General features: G+C 39.2%; 1 protein-coding gene and 1 long non-coding RNA gene across 2 annotated transcripts in view; one reads left to right on the plus strand and one right to left on the minus strand.

Moving 5' to 3' along the window:
• LOC143272127 (uncharacterized) overlaps positions 1-2,263 on the minus strand; it is a 15,535-nt gene extending 13,272 nt beyond the window's left edge. Inside the window, exon 1 of the long non-coding RNA XR_013049557.1 lies at positions 1,700-2,263. This is a non-coding gene — a long non-coding RNA (uncharacterized LOC143272127). The remainder of the gene's footprint in view (positions 1-1,699) is intronic.
• The window catches only part of LOC102928511 (C-type lectin domain family 2 member E-like), a 24,422-nt gene extending 762 nt beyond the window's left edge, over positions 1-23,660 (plus strand). The window contains exons 2-5 of the mRNA XM_015991539.3: positions 4,939-5,052; positions 7,589-7,773; positions 8,320-8,426; positions 9,377-23,660. Of these exons, the coding sequence (XP_015847025.3) occupies positions 4,939-5,052; positions 7,589-7,773; positions 8,320-8,426; positions 9,377-9,494 (524 nt within the window). The 3' untranslated portion in view covers positions 9,495-23,660. The remainder of the gene's footprint in view (positions 1-4,938; positions 5,053-7,588; positions 7,774-8,319; positions 8,427-9,376) is intronic.
• Positions 23,661-24,271: the final 611 nt, after the last annotated feature.

Here is a 24,271-nt window from a genome sequence, read left to right on the forward strand (position 1 = left end):
GAGATAAACAGCTCTTCTGAGTTTGTAAAGCAAAGAAGGCATCTGGATTCTTAGGGGATTGTTTGGAGGACCTTGGACATGCTCAGACACATGGCTCTATCCAGTGCACACCTAAAGTGCCCATCTTCCAACCTCCCCTCCACCTCCATTCCTGACTCCCACAGCCCATGCCCCCCACCCCTCTTGTGCCTTTTCCCCCAGACTTCAGGGCTGTCAGAAATTCTCCCCCTTCCTTAGGGCACCTGTATATTCCTGGTCTTAAATGTTTCTGTGGCATCAGGGAACAATCTCAATCCTACTGTTCCTATTGTTGTATCCCAGGTTTTTCAGCAGGGTGGGGATGGGAGATCAATCCCACCCTCAAATCCATCTGCAGTTTTACACTATGGTAAATGATGAAAAAAGGACATAGGAGACTTCTACTTTAAAACTGTATCCTTGCATTTTGAAAAACAGTTACATTTTATTCTTTAAATTTCTTACCCTTTAATTTTTTAAAGTTTTATTTTATGTGTGTGGCTGTTTTGACTGACCGTGGGTGCACCACATGCATGCCTGGTGCTCACAGAGTTCAGAAGAAGGTGTTGAATCCCCTGGACTGGACTTAGACAATTTTGAGCCACCCTGCTTGTTAGTTTGAGAGAACTAGCTAAAATCAGACAGGAGTTTATATTATTTTTTTTGGGTTTGGAAAGATTGGTTTTTTAAAGTAGGATGCAAAACTAGAAATCATAAGGAAGTCTACGCATTCAAAATATGGAGGACTTGAGAAATCTCCCAAGATTTACTTTCTATAGAGAGTGTGAGGAGCTATGAAGGGTAGAACCCAGGGAAACCAGAATGCTCACATGCTGAGAAGTGCTGGAGCTGGAAATGAGCACATGAAAATTATCATGCAACTTTCTATATCTTTGTATAACTGGGAAGAATGAAGGTTGAGAGTTTTGTGTGGACCCAAAATCCAAAGCCACAGTTTAGTGCTTAAAGCCTTCCAGTCCTACATATCCGTCTCCTCCGTTGTTAATGGGTGAGGCTTCCTGGTATTTTAGAAGTGTGAAACTGAGCAAAAGGCAATGGTTAAAGTCAGTGGAAACTTTTTAAAAAGTATAATGTGCATTCAGTAAAATTAATTCACTTGATATACATCATCACTTTAAAAAACATATAATCAGCTGGGCGGTGGTGGCGCACGCCTTTAATCCCAGCACTTGGGAGGCAGAGCCAGGCGGATCTCTGTGAGTTCGAGGCCAGCCTGGACTACCAAGTGAGTTCCAGGAAAAGGTGCAAAGCTACACAGAGAAACCCTGTCTCCAAAAACAAAAAACAACAACAACAACAACAACAACAACAAAACCCATATAATCATGCATCCTTCATTGCTCAACCATTAAGAGCATTTATTGCTCTTACAGAGGACTGGATTTGATTCTCAGCATCCATATGGTGGCTCACACTCACCCCTAACTCCAATTCCAGGGATCTAACACACTTCTCAGAACCCCGCCCCCACACACACACATTAGGCATGCATGTAGTACACATATACACATACACACAGACAAAACACTCATACACATAAAATAGATCTAAGACAATAGTTTACAAAGGATATAGACTCCCTGCCCCCTACCCCACTCCAACTTCCCCATTCCCTGTTGCAGACACTCTGTACCTCTGTCCCCAGCCCTTACACACTTACTTTTCCAGAATGCCACAAAATGGACCCCTGAGGCAGAGACTTCACATTTGACTTCTTTCACGTCCATGCAGCATTGCTCTTCAGACAGTGCAGTGTCTATCAATAGTGTGTCAGACACACCGCTGGCTAGATCTAAGAGACTGTCCACAGCACCACCGGCACAGGAGCAGTGCTCTGAATTCACAAGTGTGCAAGCACCACATAGTCAAATGTTACACAAAGAAGTTAAGATAATCTAGAGGGAAACTTGTAGAGAAGTGAGAGGAGGAAGCAAGTCGTGGCAGTTTGAGTCTCTTCAAAGTAAGCAGGAAGAAGAGTTTCCTGTAGCTCACTGTCTTTAAGCTTGCTTATAAGTTTAGTTAGGGACTTTTGAATCAGAAGCCTTGGGACATTTGGCCTGGTAAAATGGTATGAGAAAAAGGGAAGTGCAGGCGTTGGTCCAACTTGTTTCTTCTGTTGAGAGGGTTTGTTTAACTTGTTATCAGCTTGGGGACATTTGAATGATTGTATATTTTGAATTTCTTTCTTTCTTTTTTTTAACAGTGATCTTTAAAGCTGCTACAAATACATACATAAAAATTTCTTTTTCTTTTTTCTTAAAACTTAAATGCAGGCTTTCCTTTTAGTATGGGGATATGTGGGCAGGATGGGGGCACATCACTATATTGTGCAGTTCCTGCACAAATAGCTCCATAGTGGTTGCACAATTTTGTCTTTCTAAAAGAAAGCAGTTAGAGTCACATCAACATCTACTTCATCAACCTCCTGTTATATAGACAGTGAGTTTTCTCTTGAATCTAAGATGACTTTTGCCCAAGACAAGTTCACAGACATTCCCCCACTTTATAAGGAATTAAGTGACTTTACAATATTAAACTTTGGCCAAGCATTGGTGGGGCACGCCTTTAATCCCAGAACTCAGGAGGCAGAGGCACATGGATCTCTGTGATTACAAGGCCAGCCTTGTCTACAGAGTGAGTTCAAGGACAGGCTCTAAAGCTACACAGAGAAATCCTGTCTCAAAAAACCAAAACAAAACCCAAAACAAGCAACCAAACACAAACAATATTAAGCTTCATGCTTGGGTCTACAGTCGATCTCACGTCTTGTTTTAGAGACAGACACCAGGTTGTTTCAGTAGCACGTATTGGAGTGATGCCACCCTTTCCCTGTCTAACAACCGTACATCTCTGTTAAATATCTGTTGACCATGTGTGTTTGATATAACTTCTGAGGATTTTTTTCCTGCTGTATTGTTCCAGTGTCTACTCTTTTCCTAGCACCAGGCTGTGGTGCTATTTATTTATTCCTGTTCCCATAAGTCAAGAGATTAGACAGAATGATCTCTGAGTTCAACCGTTGTTTTTCAGAATCATTTTGGACTATTCTAGTTTCTTTTTAGTTTTCATATTACCTTTCATATACTTTGGTGCTATGAATTTCATTTTTTTCTGAAGGCAATCATCCCCCAGGAAGTGAAACTGTTGCATATATAAACTTGCTAAGAAATTGTTGACATAAACTGTTCCAGTTTATTATGTGAAGCATTTACTTATATTCTTTTATTGAATAAAACTTGGGAGTCAAGTAATGGGGTAAAAACCTGATTGATCAGAGAAGCAGTGGAGAATCGAACAATCACCTCCTGTCTCTTGCCTTCCCCAATCCAAAATGGCCTGGGAATCTTTCTTAGCTTGTCCCTCCTGTGTTTCTATGTACTTTGGGTCCTACAAAAGGTCCATGGCTAATTCTGGTCAGCTAGTTCCTAGCTCCAACCATGATTCAATGTTACACTTTATTGGCAGTTTTGGAGTGTCTGTGTGAACAAATATCCCACAACAATTATGTGTTTATATCTGCCTTGATTTCTTTTTTTTAATTAAAAAAAAATTATGCATATAAGTGCTTTGCCTGCATAAATATCTATGCATCACATGCATTCCTAGTGCCCACCAAAGTCACGAAAGGTATCAGATTTCTGAAACTGGAATTATAGATGGTTGTAAGCTACTATGTGGGTGCTGGAATCACACCAGGTCTTCTACAATAGCAACAAGTGCTCTTAACCACTGAGCCAACTCTCCAGCCCTGTCCTGATTTCTTCATAATTTTACATGTAGTTTTTATTATGCTGATTATGAACTCTTTTTTAGATTTATAATTTTATGGGTTTTGGCATTACTGTAAATGGTACTGTCTTACAAGTTAACTTCCTTTAGACAGTAAAATGCCCCTGACTTTGCCATGCTGACATTGTGTCCTGCAGCTTGGTAAACTCATTTTTTACATCCAGTAGTCTTTTGTAGAGTTGTTAGAATTTTTATGCAGAGATAACCACGTCATCTGTAAAGAGAAACACTTTCATGTGTTTTCAAGAAGTGTAAACTTTCCCTCTTTCTTTAAGAAACTTTCTTTTTATGTGTATGGCTGTTTGGCCCACACATTTGTTCATCACATGCATCCTGGTGACTATAGAAGCCAGAATAGGGTGATGTGTCTCCTAGAACTGGAGTTGTGCACAGTTGAAAGCTACCTTGTAGGTGCTAGGAATTGAACCTGTGTCCTCTGGAGGAAAAGCAAGTGATCTTTACTGCTGAGCCATTCTCCACCCACATGACCCTATTTCTTTGCCCTGGTGAGGTCCTCCTGTGAAAAGTCATTCTGTAGTAGTGAGCAGACATCCTACTCCTGCTCCTGATTTCTGGGAAAGCCTTTATAACTGTACCTTTGAGAATGAAGCAGACTGCAGTTGGATTTATTGTTTTGTTTTTAATGGATAATTTTTGTAGGGTTGAGGAAGTTCCTCTGATTCCTAATTTTTACACACTTTTGGTGTGTTTATTGAGATATTTCTATTTTTCCTCTTTTCTCAGTTTGTTCATAGGTCTAATTACATTGATTTTCCCCTAATGTGTCTCTTCCTCCTTCTAACCAGAATACTTTATGGAGAGAAATCCAGCTGACTGTTGTTGTTGCTTCCCACTGCTCCTCACTCCTGTTGTTTCTTGCTCTTTGATGATTCACCCTTAGTTCAGGAGCTGGAAGACCCTGGTCAAGGTTCTGTTTCCACCCTCTCTAGTCTTCTTTGCACCATAACATCCTTTATGGACCAGGGCCTTCTCTAAAAGGGGTTTGCAGTTTACTTTCAGGTACTTGTGGGCAGTTGTGAAGTGTGCTTTTGTGGTAAATTTCTTTCATTTTTCTTAAGAAGTTGACGTTCTTATATTCATATTTTACAGGTGTAAAGCACCAAGAAAAATGTCTCAGGATTATCTTATTTATGTCTCCTACTAAGCTTTTCTGCTGGTTTGCAGTGACTATCGTCCTCACTGTGGCTTTTATTGCTATGTCAGGTGAGTGACTCATCTCCAGATTCTGCAGCTTTCTGTCCACATCCATGTTGTCACTTAGACTTACTGACCACTGTGAGCCAGGCACTGTGGGAAGGGCTAGAGAGAAAACTCACTGGAAATTCCTGTTCTCTGGGAAGTTGGGGTTTAGCAGGAAGATGCAGTGAAGGAACAGCACAGGCTGTGGTGTGCACAGGAGGCCAGGCTCAGCATCCCTGGGAAGATGGCATTCGGCAACCTCTAGACAGAGATGCAGGAGACACATGTCTACTTGGGAGATCTATTCAAGGCAGAGAACAAGGAAAAGAAAACCCAAAGGAGTAGCCTCAAGGAGGCTGCTGCAGCTAAGGGAAGTGAGGGGAGTGAAGAGCAATGTGGTTGGGGCAGGTACAGAACCCCCACCCCAACCAGGACTCATGGTTTCAGTTAACATATTCAACCATGGTCTGAAAATATTAAATAGAATGTTCCAGAAATAGGTGATTCTCAAGTTTTCATTGTTAGACTATTCTGAATAATGTGATAAAACATGTATAGCTTCCCTGCCATAGCTAGAGTAAATCATTCATGATATTATTTTATAAAATCAACTTTGACATGACAACTTTAATCATGTCAATGGATAATATACAAGTCTAAACTTGGACAAACATTTGCCAAGAAGACAGTCAGTGTAGCCTAAACTGTTATGTAGCTGTGAAAAGATTCAGACAAAGAAAAGATACAGTCACCTTCATTTTTTTGTTGCATTTGTCCCTTTCATTAAAGCCTTATGGTACTGCATATAAAAACAGGAAACAGCTACAATAAATTGCCCTACACTAAAAATAAGTGTGTGTGTGTGTGTGTGTGTGTGTGTGTGTGTGTGTGTGTGTGTGATTTATAGCATTTATTTCTTATCAAATCACTTGTTTCTAGGCTCAATAGCCCTTCAAAGGAGCCATACATTCATTCTTATCTGTTAAAGGAAGAAAAAGACAAAGTTATGAAAGAAAAATATCTGTTATTTTTCTAAGCAGCCCTCTGAAAATTTGCTGCATTCAGGGTTTCTTACACACACACACACACACACACACACACACACACACACACACACACCACTTTATTATAATAGACTCACAAATGAACACATCACACAGCTCCATCAACATAACCACTCCAACACTTGCCAAGTCCCAAATCCTATGTTTCTCACTGAACTTCCACACAGTTAGAATAGACAACCCGAAGCCAAGGAACTTTGGTTGTGGTTTTAGACTTTTGCTGTATTTACATTTTTATACACTTATCAGCCACAAACTAGAAAAAAACACCAGCAAAGTTGAAACTAGAAAAATAATGCTCTTTACAACTCTATTCATAGCTTATGTGTCCTTTGCTGCATCCTGTCCTTCCTCTTCACCTTATGCTACTCTTCCTTGTTCTTCATGTTACACTATGCCCACACTCACAGCTGTTTACACTGTACATTATGGGTTAGGATAAGCATATGGGGGAATGCATGGGGTCTTTTCTGAGTTTGTGTGACCTTATTTAATATTATATTTTCTAGGTCCTCCACTTTGCTGCAACTTTCATTTTTCTTTATGTCCAAATAACATTGTGTTTGTACATGTAATTCATTTTCATGTTCTGTTAGTCAGTTGATGGGCATCTTGGTCAGGTTCATTTTGTTACTATTGTAAATAGGGGAGCTATTAATAAGCATAGATGTGTAAGTATCTCTGTGTTATGATGTAGTTTTCTCTCGATATTTGCCCAGGTTTGGCATAGCTTTGTCACAAAAGGTCTAATTGTAATTTTTAAAGGAGATTCCATACTGGATGTATAAGTTATACTTTCTCCAGTGAATAAGTGTCCCAATTTCTGCCCAGAGCTCTGACATCTGTTGTGAGATTTCTTGATGATTGCCATTCTGACAGCCTCTAATGATGCCACTATATTTTCATATGGATTTAATGTGTGTGTACATGATAACATTAAGTCCTTGATCAAAGTTTTGGTATCAAAAAACTATTTTGACCATGTCATGTTTTGCTTGTTTGTATTTTATCCATAGTTAAATCCAGAGAAGGAGGGAGTTTTCCTTATTTTCTCATTACAAAAGGAGGATGTGAAGGAGGAATATAGGAAAGGAGCCTGTAGGATTCTAGCAATCAGGAACAGTCCTAATGTTTTAAGAACCTATGATTTTGTGCAAGGTATTGGATTCTTTAGTCCCTGCACTCAAGAGGTACAGTCAGGAGGAATACTACAAAATCCAGACAAGTACAGTCCACAGAGTGAGATATGAACCAGACATGAGGACATAGATTCTGTCCCCAAACTATAAATACAAAGAAGAAAAGAAAGACATTTCTGTAGAGTGCCACATGAAGGCTCTTGATTGGAGATGACCATGCTAGGAGGAGTCTCTTAGTGATCAGTATTGAAAGCTATAGTCCAAACACACACCTCAACTGAGATTGGGTGGTTAGCTGAAGAGACAATTCATGGAAATGTTTATTTATGACATGTCACTGCATTTTGTATATTTTAGAGAGAAAGGAAAAAACATGTACTACAAACCCTGAAGCTGGTCATGCCAATTGCTCAAGAGACTGGATTGGATTTGGAAGTAAATGTTTTTATTTTTCTGAAGTTACAAGTAACTGGACATCCAGCAACACCTCCTGCATAATTCTAAAGGCCCATCTAGCTCAATTTGACAGCCTGGAGGAGCTGGTAAGAAATTATCAGGACTTTGTTTGTTGTTTGTTCTGTTGAATGTGTATTGCCTTGAGATAGAGAGCTTAAAGCTGAGGCATGAGGAAGGTTCCCACCCTAGGCATTGAGGGACATGGGGCACATGTTAGTATGGTCCATTTGTGATGGTAACACATCTGTCTGTAGCCCTGGGACATTCCAAAGATATTCTGTCCTGTAATGCTAATTGTCAACCTGCATGGCCAGACATATATTTGACTGAGAGACATGGTGGTCATGTAAGTCTTTGTTCAAGCTGGCAGGTGTTGTATACTTCAGGTGACAACTATTAATAATTGCGAATACAGGCTTAACAAGGGACTTGCTCAGCTGCAGAAGGGTGGGTGGTGGTTAGTGTACTATGGATTACGGTAGTAAAATGCATCCACTGAGAACTGAGGGCTATTTAGTCGATTATCCTGAGTTCAAACCTGCTGCCATCCTGAGAGGAGGCTGTAGGGCAGAGACTCCATGGTCATCTGAAGCTGAGAGACACATGTATTTGCTTTCTGTGTTTTATAACAGGATTTCCTAAAGAGACACAAGAATGATTCTGCCTACTGGATTGGCCTGCACAGGAAGTCATCAGAGCATTCTTGGAGGTGGACAGACAACACTAAATATAACAACTTGTATGTTTTCAGTCCTCTTGTGTTGTGATGTGTGTGAGTTGAGGCTATGAGAGATGAAAGGAAATGTCATGTGGAGCCAGCTTTACTGAAAACATAAACCTTTAGGCTGGAGGTGTGCATTGGGGGATAGGTTGGTGGTACATGTGACAGCCAATTCCCAGTAAAGTCCACATCCCAACAAATTTAAATCCTTTGAATTTACTTAGTGTTGTTTTACTCCAAATCTTAAGGATGATGGTGGTACCTGGGGTAGATGTTTTGTGCTATCACCACTTGAAAATCTTTCCTTGCTGATGACTGCCCTTGTGGGATGTAGGCAGAACTGCTGATGGCTCCTAAGGGCTCTGAAACCCCAGGGAGCCACTGCAGAACTTCTGGGGTAAGACTTGTCAGACAGCTGTTTGTACAGCTGTACCTGTCACAGAAGCAGAGACTCCCAGGACACTGGGAACCTCCTCTCAAGTCTCATCATCAAAGAGCACCCCAGACAGCTCCTGGATGTGAGCATAGCCATTTGAACAGGCCCATTTCACTGGAAGGGTGAAACACAACCCCAGTCATGTCCATCATTAAAGACCTTTCAGCAATTTACTGAGTTGTGCATTTCCTCCCACTTTTATACATGTGAAAAATACTTCAAGATAGAATTGATGATCACCTTGTGGTGCTACCCATGGCTGAAGTTCATTTGAATATGGCAGCAAGCACCAGTCCAATGCTTTGTACACACAGTTCAGGGTTCAACATGGATGAATGACAAAGGTCTGGTCATCGCATCAAACCCTGAGAATGCAAGAGTCACTAGGTGTAAATCTCTTGCTGGTGATTCCTCCTGGCTTTGCCTTTGTGTGATCCATGTTATAAATAAGCAGTGGAGACGAGTGAGCTATCATTGCAGGAGTGAATGCAATGGCAGACTCTGCAGAAATTTTGTTTCTTTTTTGTTTTAGGGTTCCCATCCGAGGAGAAGGAAAACGTGCCTACCTGATTGATGACAAAATCAGCAGTGGCAAGAACTACATGCCTAGGAAGTGGATTTGTAGCAAGCCCAAGAGCTATACTTTATAGTGTCCAGAAGTTTCATAGCTTGTGTCAAAGATATCATGAGAGACCTGTAACATGTTATCTATAGTCACTGACTCATTTCTTTATCTTCTAAAATTATCAAAGTCAATTCATAATCCGTGGTGATATCCAAGATGAAAACCATCATAAACATCTATACTTATGGGTGTTTCGGAGTCTATGAGAGATTCTAAATTAATTTCAGTGCTTTGGTATGAGTTGGTACTCATATCTTAATGTGAATAGCAATCCTGTCAGCATTAGTGACCTCCTCTTTTATGACCAGATATGAAATTTTGTCCATTAGTTCTTCCTTTGAATCACTGAGACCTTAAAAAAATGAGGGCAGGACAGGATTGAGCCAAGATGGCTGCAGCATACATGGCTGCTGTAGAGAGCTAGAGGGGAGGCATCCTCCTGTACCCTTCCCCCACAGCTCTGGGTATCCTGCACCAGGCCACATCACTGGTCTGCAACCACCAAGGAGGAGCCTCACACACCAATGCCACAGCCTCTGCAACCCAAGCCAAAGCCAGAGTGGTGTCCTGCTGTTAGAAAGTCAGGGAAAAGTGTCAGAGAGAATGGTTGTATCTCCAGTAAATGTGCTCTCGCATGTCTGGAATATCTGTTGTCAGAACCTTTAAAAAATGTTTGAAGACTGATTCAAGAGGTTGGTTTGTAGGGTGGGTTCTTGGTTCCAACTGGAGACACCACTGCTGTGGAGCTGCCCATGGGACACAGGTATGATGGTAATACCCAATGAGTCAGCAGGAAGGCCTTCACCAATGACAGAGAGATGTGCAGAGGCCTGGAGCTCGAGTGGGTCCTTCCTCAGATACCCTGCCCAGCCAAAAGATCACCCTGTCTCTGGGCAACCACAGGATATCCCAGAGTAGTCTCAGTGATAGTCCATGATCACCCTGGCTCTGAGGAACATCAGGATCTGTGATGGAGAACAGTTCATTTTCTGGATTGGGCCTCCTCAGGAAACCTGGCACTGGCAGGGTGGTAAGCAGCAGCCTGGATCTGTAGCCATCTCTGCCCCCAAATACATTACCCAGCTCCACAACAATCCTGACTTTGAGCTGAGGTAAAAATGAGCTCATTGTGTGTAGTTTGTCTTAGACTGGGTAGAAATTGTTGTTTTCTTCTGTTAGTCTGAGTTAAAGGAGCAAAGCAGGCTTTTAAATGCCTCACAGTCCTCATGAGACAATAGATCTAGTTATGAAGCATATCCTAGTATATTCTATTCATCAAAATTATACAGCTTCAGTAGAAATCACCTTCCTGACCATCCACAGCTGTATGTGTGCCCAGTAGATGAAATACATTCACAAGATAAATACACAAGCAGTGGGGAGAACACCCATAGCATTTTTAGGGAATAGATATAGTCGCACATGAGAAAAATTACAGACAGTAGCAACCACTCATTTACAGTCAGTGACCTCATAGCCTTGCCAAGTGGGGCTTCTTGTCAGGGAGTCATTAGTCTGGTGGGCAAACCTGCTGAACACTAGTTGTCACCTGCTACACAGCCTCCAACACCTCCCCTTTTTTCATTTAATAAAAATGGAAGCATGTAAATCTCTCTTAGGGCAGTGAGTAATGTGGATAAATTAAAAGTCTAAAGATTGGGCTGGGCGGTGGTGGCGCACGCCTTTAATCCCAGCACTTGGGAGGCAGAGGCAGGCAGATCTCTGTGAGTTCGAGGCCAGCCTGGGCTACCAAGTGAGTTCCAGGAAAGACGCAAAGCTACATAGAGAAACCCTGTCTCGAAAAACCAAAAAAAAAAAAAAAAAAAGTCTAAAGATGATTAGAAGCATGATAAGTAATCCTGTAATGATTTTAAAATTAATAAGAATCCAAATTTATAGACATTTAAGCAACATTTATATCAATAACCAATATTTATAATGAATCAATAGTTTATAATTAATAATCAATAATCTATATTGATGGTAAGCTGAGAACTAGTGTAAAAACACTATAGGTGTAGTTGCATATGATTTCAGAATACCTTTGATCTATAGTAAGGCAGAGGAGTAACATAAAAATCTATCATTAGTCAGCATGATATGATGTGGTTAAGTGTGTCTAAATATTATGATTATGAGTTATCAAAACAGTATAGTTTAGTTTAAAATCTGTCATTAGCATTATATGATGTGGTTAAGTGTGTCTAAATATTATGATTATGAGTTATCAAAACAGAATAGTTGAGTTTAGAACATTAATTTTAATCTACTAATCTTTGAATAATTATATTAATTCGATTAGTCTGAATTTTAATGAAGCATTGTTAGATAAAGAGTATACCTGAATTAGTGGTGTGCATCTGTAGGAACAAAGCTGTAGTTGAAGTTGTCTTATATTTAAACTTGTAATCAAAGCAATTATAAACCATTTTGGCTCTGAGAGGGCAGTATCAATTGGTCTTATTGTATACATAGCAAGATTTACATATCAGAACAATTATCAGAAGTATATATGGAGATTGTTTGATATTATATACATTATATAGAACATTGTTTAAAGACAGTCCTGCTCCTGGGCTGGAGAGTTTTTCTGTGCAATGTTTTGTGTATGCTGTGGATGTGTTGCTCTGATTGGTTGATAAATACAATGCTGATTGGCTAGTAGCCAGGCAAGAAGTATAGGCAGGGTGAGCAGCCTAGGAGAATGCTGGGAAGAGGAGAGGAGTCAGGAGTTCCCACCTTGACACAGAGGAAGCAAGATGACAAGGCAGAACTGAGAAAAGGTACTAAGCCATTGGCTAAACATAGATAAGAATTATGGGTTAATTTAGGTGTAAGAAATAGTCAGCAATAAGCCTGAGCCAATGGCTGAGCAGTTACAATTAATAAAAGCTTCTGAGTGATTATTATATAAGTGGCTGTGGAACCACCAGGCCAGAGGAATGTGGGTCTGGTGGGACCAGGTAGGATGGAGAAACATTCAGCTATAATTGGCATACCAATTTGGGGCTCTTGAATTCCCATAAGGCCTAAAAGTGTTTAAAAATGCCTTCTAAACATGGAATAAAGGAGCCCAAAACAGGTCGAGATGTAGAGACACCAAGGTACAGAGATACTGTGGCATGTGAACTTGAGCTACTAGGTGGATTCACGGTGTATGGGCTTGAGTACAGCATGGTAGATTCCTGCCACTGTACAAAGTGGCATCTGCAAGCCATGCAGCATGGTGCATGGTGGATATACCTTTTGCTAGTACAGACAAAAAAATAAGGAAAGAAAGAAAAGGTTTTGGGGCTACACGCTGCTGGATGGAAGCACAGATCCACTGCGTGGTTCCCCCTGAGCTGGCAGTAAATGTAGTTCCGCCATGTTGGAAAGCTGAGGTGGGTGGATCCAGCAGCCAAAGCTGCCATTTCAGTCCTAGTCATGCTGCAGCTTAAACAATAGATTCACAAAAAGACAGATTCAGATGAAATAAACCCCTAAATTCTTTACATTATGTGTAAAAATGTTCATAGGCTTGGAAGAGAGAGGAAAAGGAGTATAGAAAGTTATGTAAGGACATAGTTGTAAAAAATAGTCTTTAAAGAGACAGTAAAAGTAATATAAAAGTTAAACCACATAAAGATGAAGATTGCACAGAGAGTCTGGATTATATTTTTGGTATTTTTAACAGGAGAGAGACATTTGATTGAAAAGGCTTCTCAGTTAAACCAAAAAGTATATTTTAAAGGTATTTTGACTTCAAAACTTGGATCTAAGGTTATGTTGCTTTGGAAAGGAGGCTCTGCTTTTGTTTCCACAGAAGATGAGAACCTATGGATTGCTTCCAGGCTAATATGGTTTGATTATTGAAGACCCCCCTGAAAGGTCACTGCGGATACAATGGCCCAGATGATCCAACATCCAAAACGGCTTCAAGGCAACTGGCTCAGACAATGCAGCCCCACAGACTAGTTCAGTCAGGGATCGACCATAATTCTTAATTTTTTTCAGGATCCCCATTAGATTGCCAGTGCCCTCAGCCAGCAGGAAGTAGTATGAGAAGCTATACCTAAATTCCCAAAATATTGTTTATAAATGTTTATTTTTATTTAGAGCATGTTGATTATAAATGCAATCTCTTTCTAAAGAAGAAAAGGGTGATATTATACATATGATAGGATAATAGGGTCAATTATTGAACCTACTTTTAAAGAGCAAAAATTTGTTTTAAATGTTTTACATTGCTATAGATTTTAGTTTATTACAAATTTAAAGTTAATTTTGTTATACTGTATATATATTTCTATTCTCACTTAAGGTATTATGTTTATGTAACTCATTTAAATTATAATGGATAATTAAGAAATACAGATTAATAGTCATCTAGGATAATCAAATTTATAGTCATGTTAGTTAAGTTTTTTTAGGTATATAAAGGTATATTTTAATTAGGTATGTAATCTTCAAACACTTCAAAGACCTACAGAATATGGCATTTCAAATGTTTAAATTTAAAAACTTAAACTTTCTGGATAGTGAGACACATCTGTTCTTGGAAGCACTGATTTACTTCAGAGAGGAGGATGGGCATTGAAGACACTCCATATGGAGTTTATCTTCTTGGCAAAAATAACCATTTGGGTAAGAAACTTTTCTTGCCTGAACTGCTTGACAAAATGTTGTATCGACTTGAAGTACAAGACCCATGGAAAAATGACCATTGAATTTGCCAAAAGAAGGTGAAATGGTCCTTCAGGTTCCTGCTTCACATAGGAGGCTGCCAAATATTCTACAGGACACAGGGAGAAGCGACTAAAAAACTCTAGTCCTGTTGGCTGAAGATGGATGTCCCAACGTTAGAGAGGATCTTTGGGTAACTGTTCAGGTAGCCAGGTGTCTCTGTCATTCTAGATTTTTGGAAGTTGCTTACAATGCTCTTCCTGTTTACTTAGGTAATATTATATCCCTCTGAGGTCTTTGATGTAGTTGAAGACTAGATATTTATAATTATAGTTTTCCTTAGTTATGATAAAAGATAAATTAGATATAAAAACCTTAGACTCAGAAATATATGATAAATAGAATATTTTCTTTGAATTTGCCAAATATAAACTAGATATTGTAACTGTAATTCTTGCTTGGTAACTGTTCTATTATATGTAATTTTACCATATTAAAGTTAAAACCTTCCTTTTTGATTAGACAGAAGAGGGGAAGTGCTGTGGGATGTTGTTCTGTATGCTGTGTATGTGTTGTTCTGATTGGTTGATAAATACAATGCTGATTGGCTAGTAGCCAGGCAGGAAGTATACGCAGGGTGAGCAGCCTAGGTGAATGCTGAGGAGAGGAGAGGAGTCAGGAGTTCCCACCTTGACACAGAGGAAGCAAGATGACAAAGCAGAACTGAGAAAAGGTACCAAGCCGTGTGGCTAAACATAGATAAGAATTATGGGTTAATTTAGGCATAAGAGCTAGTCAGTAATAAGCCTGAGCTAATGGCCAAGCAATTACAATTAATATGAGCTTCTGAGTAATTATGTTATAAGTGGCTGTGGGACCACCAAGCCAAAGGAATGCAGAGTATGGTGGGACCAGGTAGGAAAGAGAATCTTTCAGCTACAGAGTTCAATATAGAAAAAGGTGTAGAGAAAATTCTAAATGGTCTTATTAAATAAGAAACACAGAGCGAAACACAGAGTTAAAAGCCCAAGAGATCCGAGCACTAGCGAAGAGCCAAGACCACTTTATCTTACCACTCGCTGCCATTCTTACCCTGAGAGAGAGAGAGAGACCTTCTTCCTGTGTGTCTTGAGTTTTATTGCTTTCCTGTTCTGCCTTCTCACTGGCTCTAAGCCCAGCCACACGACTTTCTCGTCACTGCCTGTCTATACAGACCTTTTGGTCTCTATGGTTGTTACTGGGGTTAAAGAATCAAGGTTCACCACGCTTGACTGTGTCCTTGACCACACAGAGATGCTGCCTGCCATGTGAACGGATTAAGGGTGTGGGCTTGCAGGGCATTTACTCACCAACCCCTCAGCTCCCCAGAGTTTTCCTGAGTGGGAGCAGCAGGAAATATTAGATAGAAGGATTTAGACTGTGGAGATAAACAGATAGAAAATAAAGGATATCCTCGAGAGGGCCTGGAACCTATTCCAATGAGCCCTGACTGTCTCTGCCCCAAGGTATTTATGAAGATAACAAGGGGTGGAGCAAAAGGCCTCCTCCCAGCACAGCCAAGTGCAGACCATCTCAGACACCTGCACTCAGGCCCGTGGTCCTAATCATCCTCTATGTGGACCTGCTGGGTAAAGCCACAAGGAACGTGAAAATAGTCTCCCACAGGTCCCCCTTTCTTACTATATAAAAGAATAACTCATTATTAAGAGTTCACAGCAATCTCCATAGCTGTTATACCTCCCAGTATGGGAGTAGAGGATGATAAAGATGGCATTACTTTTTTGGATTAGGTCCAAGGTGACTACAGCAGTCTTTAGCTGCATCAAGCCCTCTTTAAACCAAAAACTCTTAAGGCAACTACAAACTTAAAGAATCCCTTAGTTTCATCATTAGCATTAACATGTTAACATAGATATTGCTATACATAGTCACAATTCTCCCAATTTTAGAACTCAAAGCAAACTTTTAACAGAACCATTTGAATTGGCATATATGGTGCTATATATAGTTAACAATTTTCTCAGTCTTACAGCTTTAACTCTTAATAGAATCATTTGAATTTTCTTGCTAACAGGACATAGGAAAAACTTAGATGTATTCACATCAAACTTAAATATTTCCTTAACTCTAAAAAACCAGGGTGCATAAATATCAATAGGTTAAACATAATTTCTGCAAACATAATCCAACATTAATTCACTCATAACTCCTCCTTTTATTTATAATTTTTAAACAAAATCTCAAACCTAGTTAGAGGAACCCAACCTTACACAATTCCTACAGACCCACATTGAAATGCAGTATTCTCAATCTAACCATTAACACTTTGAAAACTTTTAGCAAAACATCCAAAAGCAGTTTCTTAATAAAACTCTTTACACTTTAAAAGTAGTCTCTTAGTATACCCCATTTGCATTTCTTACTAACAAAACATGACATTAATCCACTCAAACAATTTTTTTAAATTAAGTAGACTAAGGAATATTAACTCTCCCTTTTCTTTATAACTTTTTAAACAAAATTTCAAGCCTAATTAAACAGTTCCGTTTGTAACACAAAACCAGTTCCATAAGTAATTCCATTTTTACATAAACAGTTCCATAAAACAATTCATGAATCATCAGTTATTAAAGCATATATGCATACATAAAACTGCATCTTGATTCTAGGTAGAAACAATAAATTTCTTCATTTAAACAGTTCCATTTTTAACACAAATAATTCCAGAAAACAATTCCTAGGTCATTATTATAAGTAAATTCAATTGTCCCATTGCAATTAAATCTCTGTTGTTCATTTCATTTCTTAAGTCCCAAAATTCAAATAATAAACTCTGGTACGAGCCTTCCAAATATGAAGAAATCCATAACAAAACCTTTTTGTAGTTTTATTTCATTTTCTTAAGTTCAAAAAGTTAAAAAAAAGTCTGATATCAGACTTCAACTTCCAATTATGAAGAGATGTTTTACAACCAAACTTTTTGCAGTTAACAATTTTAGTTCAAACGTGTCTCTGCAACTTTTGTTCTCACAGACAGAGATCTTTTTAGTTACAGTAGTATTCTAAACTGCACTGTTTTTGATGTTAGCTCAGGTTTTTCTGTGTTGCATTGATTTTTCCACGGATCTCAGCTGTGGATGCCTTATGCTGGTTCTGGCATCCGCCATTCTTAGCTTTTTAGTGGCTTCTGGATCTTTTGAGACCATTCAGACTGCCCATTTTGCAGTCTACTAGGTCACTACCTTCTGTGTCTCAGATTCTTTCATATACATTAAGTATAGATTCACACTCAATATTTACACTTTTTTTTTTTTGGTTTTTTGAGACAGGGTTTCTCTGTGTAGCTTTGCACCTTTCCTGGATCTCAGGATGTAGACCAGACTGGCCTTGAACTCACAGAGATTGGCCTGCCTCTGCCTCCCGAGTGCTGGGATTAAAGGCGTGTGCCACCACCGCACAGCAATATATTTATACTTTTTACAAACTCACATATAACATATTAACATTTACTTACTTATACTTCTTAAGGAAACTATAGAACTACTTTAGCAAATATATTTCTTATTTTCATCTCTTACAACTAGAATCTTTACTTATTTACTTCTTATATTTTTACTTAAACTTACATTTACAAATTCTTATTTAAACTTACATTTACAACTAGCATATTTACTTCTTACAAGCTTATTACTACATGTCTTAAGACTGCCTTAGATACTTCTTGCAAGCTTATATTCTTAAAGGAACTCTATAGATCTATTTTACAAACTTATATGGGGCTACCATTAGCATATATCTAACTTAGCAAACACCTAAAGATTTCTTAACACTTAGAAGAGATTTAACATTTTATAACAGGACAGAATAATTTTCTACTTCTTACTCTTATCATTATCTTTACTAGAAAGATTCTCTTAACTAGACAGGAAGTACATACATCATTTCTAAAGTTTAGAGTTTATAGTCAGCTTTGCTATACAACACTGGGATTTAGTGAGTGTTGTCATTATAGAGTTGTGATACTTGTTGCTAGGGGACTGTAACATTCTTGGGACAAAGCCATATCCCAAAGTTGTCAGTTCTCTCAGCTTTTCTGGAACCAGCAGAGATGCACTGTCAGCGGTAGACGATTTTTAACTAGAGGCTGTTCCTTCACCCAAATTCATAATAGCTCCCCTTAGTGCTTCAATTCAGACAAACGTTTCTATTACAGCAGTACTTTTGGTCTGTTCTACTGAAATACTTCACTTCATGCTGAGGGTGAAATTACTGTATTTAGCTGCTGTAAAGCTCTTCACAAAGTACTGCACAGCTATTAGGTGATATAAAGTATTTTTCTAAAGGAGCTAGTAAAGCCAAAAACAGCACAGCTCCGAACTCTTATTTCCTCACTGTTTGTATTAACAAACAGTGACAAACCTCAGAAACACTAATGGAGCCACTTTCATTCTGGTTCTTTTATAGTAACATCATTGGAGCTGACCTTCCTTAGTTCCACGCTCCTTACCAGACACTACAGTAACCACCGAGCTTCATTCTCCTCTTGTGAAAAAACACAAATATGTCCTCGACCCCATATTAACACAGGATCAGGACCCTTCTATAATCCCAAGCAGGGATCTTTCCATTTCACTTGAGCAAAAGTCTCTTGGGTACCACTGTGCCAAAAACTATCTGTTGGAGACTGCTCATGGACATCCATATTCAAAAAGTTCAGAACAAAAAGAGCATGGTTTAATGCATTATGTGGCAATTGAGGTTAAATTTATTCCTTTTTTTATTTTTATTTTTTGAAGTTGTATTTTAAGAGTGCTATGAGCCCTTTCTACAATACCTTGTCCCTGAGGACTATAAGGAATACCTGTTTTATGAATGATTTCCCATTGAGTACAAAATTGTTGAAATGCCTTACTACTATATCCAGAACCATTATCAGTTTTTAATAATTTTTGGTATACCCATATATGAAAAACACTTCAAGCAGTGCATAATTACACATTTTGTAGCTTTCCCAGGTTGTGCACTAGCCATTAAAAATCCTGAATAAGTGTCAATGGTCACATGTACATATCTTAATTTGCCAAATTCTGCAATATGAGTAACATCCATTTGCCATAGATGATTAGGAAGAAGATCTCGAGGGTTTACCCCTAAGTGAGGGTCAGGAAAATATTTTGGACATACCCCATATCATTTAACTATTTGATGAACTGCTTCTTTGGTAAGATTGAATTGCTTTCTTAAGCTTTTGCTATTTTGATAATGAAGAGCATGTGACTGTTGAGCCATTTCCACTTGGGATAATGCTATTATCTTTGTTAGCTTATCAGCCATTGCATTACCCTCAGCTAAAGGACCAGGAAGATTGGAGTGAGCTCTAATATGGCCCATAAAGCATGGCAGCTTTCTTTTGTGAATAGTCTCTTGAATTTGTTGAAACATTTTGATGTGATTATTGTTAGTTCCAATATTTTCACCAAAACTGTTACCATTCAAAAGAGTAAAAAACATAGATGTTCTTTCATGAAACGTGTCCTTCATTAGCTTACTCTAAGAAAAAGCATTTTCAGGATTTAGTATTTTCACTTCATTAGCTTTTACTCCTGATGTTAACATTATTAGCAGCTGTAATATTTAGCATTGATTTCTTATTAGGAACTTTCAGGTGAAGCAACTATTTTTTTTTTAAGACAGCTTTTCTGAAGTTTGTTTCCAGTTTATAAAGCAGTCATTTCTTTTTTGAATGCCTGTTTCCTTTGTCTCCCTTATTAGATTTGCAAAGGAATCACTCATTGCAGGCTGTTTGTTCAAGAGGTAAAGAATTTTTAGTGTCACATAAGTTTCTTCATATCTAAGACAATGTTCAGTGTATAAACTGCTTTCTTAAGAATTTTTAAGTGGCTTGTTTGCTCTTATAGGTAGCTTTTTGTCTGATCTGAGTTCTCAAGAAGTAAGATTAAGCTTTGTAGCATTGCTTTGAGAAGTAACTTTATTCTGAGCTGTAAAGTTTTTGGACAGTGTTGCCATCTTTAGCTGAAATACTACATTTCCCAGAATTCATTTCTCTTCATCAGCTCACTGTTAAGAGCTAGCTTATGACTCCATTTCCCATAGTTCTTTTTGGGTCCGGGAGCCAACTGGTTCTCATTTACTGAGCTTACTTTCAAATTCTTGCCAGGGAGGTTTGAACCAAGCTTGAGTTTTCAATTATGGGACATTGAGAGATTTCTATTCTCTCCTCAGCTGGCTTCAACAGGTGTCTCTCCTTCATTTGACTCTGGCCCCCAATCAGAACCACACCTGCCTTGTTAGCAGGCATTGAGGCTGGCATTCCTTTTACCAACTTCCCTTGGGCTTGTGTTTGTCTTAGCCAGTCAGTGAAAAACAAAACATTTACAACAGCTTTTCCATAGCTCCTTCAGAGAGATTTTCTCCCACTGATTTTATTCTCATTTTGCTTGTTCCTTTCCCCCCAGATGCAGAGCTTCAGGTATCTGAGGCTGCTGTGTTCCTCTGCTAGCTGCCTTTGGAGGTATGGCCTTTTTTTCCCCCAAATCTGCCTCAAACTCTAGCAGCTTTTTCTACCAGGCATTTTCTGGAGAGGATTATGTCTGTTTCTTCAGAGTCTTTCTCCCAGACAGTTCCCATTTTGGTCTCAGTTTATCCCCTCTGCCCCAGAAACATTTCCCAATGCCATAGTGGCAGCTTTTCAGCTTCTGAAGGTAGGGGCTTTAGTCCGTTTCTGTTTTCAGGGTCTGTGAGGTTTGTGTTCATAAATCAAGCTTAGCAAGGGAGGTTTTTGCCATCTCTAAGCTCACATTAGGACAGGTGTTTTACCTCATCAGGCCTTCACCTGGCCCAGTCCCCCAGTGGGTTGTGTTTTTTGTCCCTGCTCTCAGATAGAGCTTATCCACCTGAGGCAATCAACCCCTTTGGTGGCTACACTCCCTCATCTCACCCGGAGTCAGTTGAAACAAAGCTTTTCTCAAAAAGATGCTTTCTCTGATAGAAAAGAAAGCTTTACTCCTGGATAGTTCTGTTCTGCCCTGGCTGGGCTCTTTCCCCAGACAGCGTTCTGACTCGGCAGCACAACTGCTTCAGACACAGTCCAGCTTTACTGTTTTCCCAGAAAGGCCCTTACTCTGATAGGAAAGCTTTTCTCAGATTTCTTTTTGCAGCTGTGGACCTATCAACTTGGGACTTGTAGGAAAGCAGACAACTGTGCTGTTCCCACCGGCTTTAGCTTTGTTTGTTCATTAGGAATCTTCCCCTGGGTCCTGCACCTTCCTGCCTCAGCTCTGTGCCCCAGGAAGTTTACAACTGTAGGAACCTTAGTATCCCTGAAATACACTCCAACTCAGAGATGCTGGCTAGTGGCCTCTGGGTTTTTGGTCAAAAGCAAGGATAAAATGCTAACAGAGTTTGCATTGCTTCAGGGATCTTTGCATTAGGACAATTAGAAGCACCTTTTCATTCTGAAAAGCTCACTCAGAAACAAAACCCTAGATGCCTCAGCTCAGCTTAACTGAAAAGCTTAGCTTTTTTGTTTTTCTCAGGTAAAGTTTCCTGCCCTTCTGGGCTCTCTGTAGCTCTTTACCCACACTCTCCCAAGCGTTTCCCTCAGGGGACTTTGACCCACTGTTTTTTACTAGCTTGAAGAGACAGAGCTTAGAAGAGAGGTTTTTAGGAACTCCATCCCTGCCTCCTGCATTGCAGGAAGGATTTTTAAAGCTTGAAAGAGAACTTGGAGAGGTTTTGCTGTCTTAAGATGTTTGTTGCTTTCCCTTAGAGCTAATCACAGGTGGTCCCCATACTAATATCTTCTGTCTTCAGGTGATTCTAATTTCTGTCCTTTTGAGAAAGTCAAATGCTTTAGTTTTTAAGTTTAAGAGAACTTTTAGTTTGAGAAAGAAAGATTAAGGCTTTTTAGAGAGATTTTTTCCCCCAAAATTTTTCAAGAAAAACTTTAGTTTAAGAGAAAGATTTTTTTTCCCCCAAAAGAGAAAGACCAACTTTCCCCAAAACTTCTGAACTTTAACCTTTTGGGCTTCTTACACCCACATTTTTGCCTCAGGGAGAAATCACTTTCTCCTGTTGCTTGGACTTATCATTTCAGTTGTCCCTAGGCCAAAAGATTCCTTAGGAAACTTTTTCTTCCCCATAAGCTCAAAGAAAAGCTTTATTTCTACCCTAAAACTCCGAAAGATTTTTCCCCCAGTTTGCATTCCTAGTCCCCAAAGTTAGAAAATTGAAGGGTTATTCTGTCTAGTTGCCTTACTTAGTTTTTTCTATACGATCTTACACTTCTAAGTTTTTCCTGCACTATATTACTACCCTATACCTTATACTTATTTTTCACAGATAGAAATTGAGAAAGGGATAGAAGATAGAAAATTTTGATAGAAGAGAATTTTGCATTGCAGCATTGGACATCTTTCCAGTTCATTTTCTTTTCTCTCAAGGATAAAACCCCTGCCCCTCAATAATATATATTCCATATAATATATAATAAAATATAATATATATTAATTATACACAATTATATAATAATTTTATATAGAATATATAATAGTTATATATATAATACATATATATTCCATAACACTGGGCATTCCCCCTTTTCACTGGCAGGGCTGACTCACACTTTCGCCAAAAACTCTGTAATACATCTATTATTTTCCTTTATCTTTAGTCCCTATTACTTTTTTAGTCCCTGTTCATTTGTCTTTAGTCCCCCCCCTTTTTTTTCTTCAGTTTCTGTTCATGGCACCATTCTACTGGGCATTTACCCCCCAACCCCACAGCTCCCCAGAGTTTTCTTGAGTGTGAGCAGCAGGAAATATTAGAAGGATTTAGACTATGGAAATAAAAAGACAGAAAATAAAGGATAGACTCGAGAGGGCCTGGAACCTATTTTAATGAGCCCTGACTGTCTCTGCCCCAGGGTATTTATAGAGACACCAAGGGGTGGAGCAAAAGACCTCCCCCCAGCACAACCAAGTGCAGACCATCTCAGACACCTGCACTCAGGCCTGTGGTCCTAGTCATCCTCTCTATGTGGACTTGCTGGTTAAAGCCACAAGGAACCTGACAATGGGCTCCCACATGGGCTACCACCACCTGACTTCCATTCCTGGCTCTCTGCTAATGACCTCTAATCTCCAGGTAAACTTTATTTATTAACATACAAATAAAATCACATTTCAGCACAATTAAAATATCACCACAAAAAGGGGTAAGTGACAGGGGTGTAGAAATTGCTCATGGTTACTTCCTGCTAATGTGTTGGGCTCACAGTCTGGAATGGAGTGGAAACCTGGGAAGAGTAGATTGTTTCATTCATTTTCCAGGCTCTGATAGACATGCAGGCAGCTTTGGAGCAGTCCGCATTGGGAGGGTGCAGCATGGCCCTCTGGAATTTGAGCTGGAGGGCAGAGGACAGATTGGAATAATCTATAACTTTTTAAGTGATTAGAAATTTGGTGACATAACATATATTAATGGCACAACAAGAAGTCAAGGTAATTTAAAGAGGAAACTTCTTTCTTTCTTTCTTTCTTTCTTTCTTTCTTTCTTTCTTTCTTTCTTTCTTTCTTTCTTTTTTTTTTTTGGTTTTTCGAGACAGGGTTTCTCTGTGTAGCTTTGGAGCCTGTCCTGGAGCTCACTCTGTAGCCTAGGCTGGCCTCAATCTCACAGAGATCCACCTGCCTCTGCCACCCGAGTGCTGGGATTAAAGGTGTGCTCCACCACCACCCAGTGAGGAAACTTTTCTTTTAGGTGTACATTTGGAATTTTTAAGTGTACAGTTTTGGCAGATGAGAGAAGGGCATTCTAGGACAGTGAGAGAGGACAGCTCACTCTCTTCCCCCCCAAATGAAATTAGGCAGGTGGGAAAACAAACTGTTGATATGTAATACTTATCTGAATTTATTTTGATGTGTGATAGTGTTGGTGAATCCAAGTTGATTTCCTGAGGTTTATAAGACCCTTTTTAAGAGACAAAAGTGTCAGATATCTTAGCATTATTATTATTATTTATGATTTGTATTGAAACCCATGTTGTAGAAGAGGCAAAGAGACTCATAGTTTGAGTCATAATAAAAGTTTGGAAAGCTAAAAATGATTTTGGTAAAAGCA

Source organism: Peromyscus maniculatus, chromosome 3, assembly GCF_049852395.1.
Source record: "Peromyscus maniculatus bairdii isolate BWxNUB_F1_BW_parent chromosome 3, HU_Pman_BW_mat_3.1, whole genome shotgun sequence".
NCBI lineage: Eukaryota > Metazoa > Chordata > Mammalia > Rodentia > Cricetidae > Peromyscus > Peromyscus maniculatus.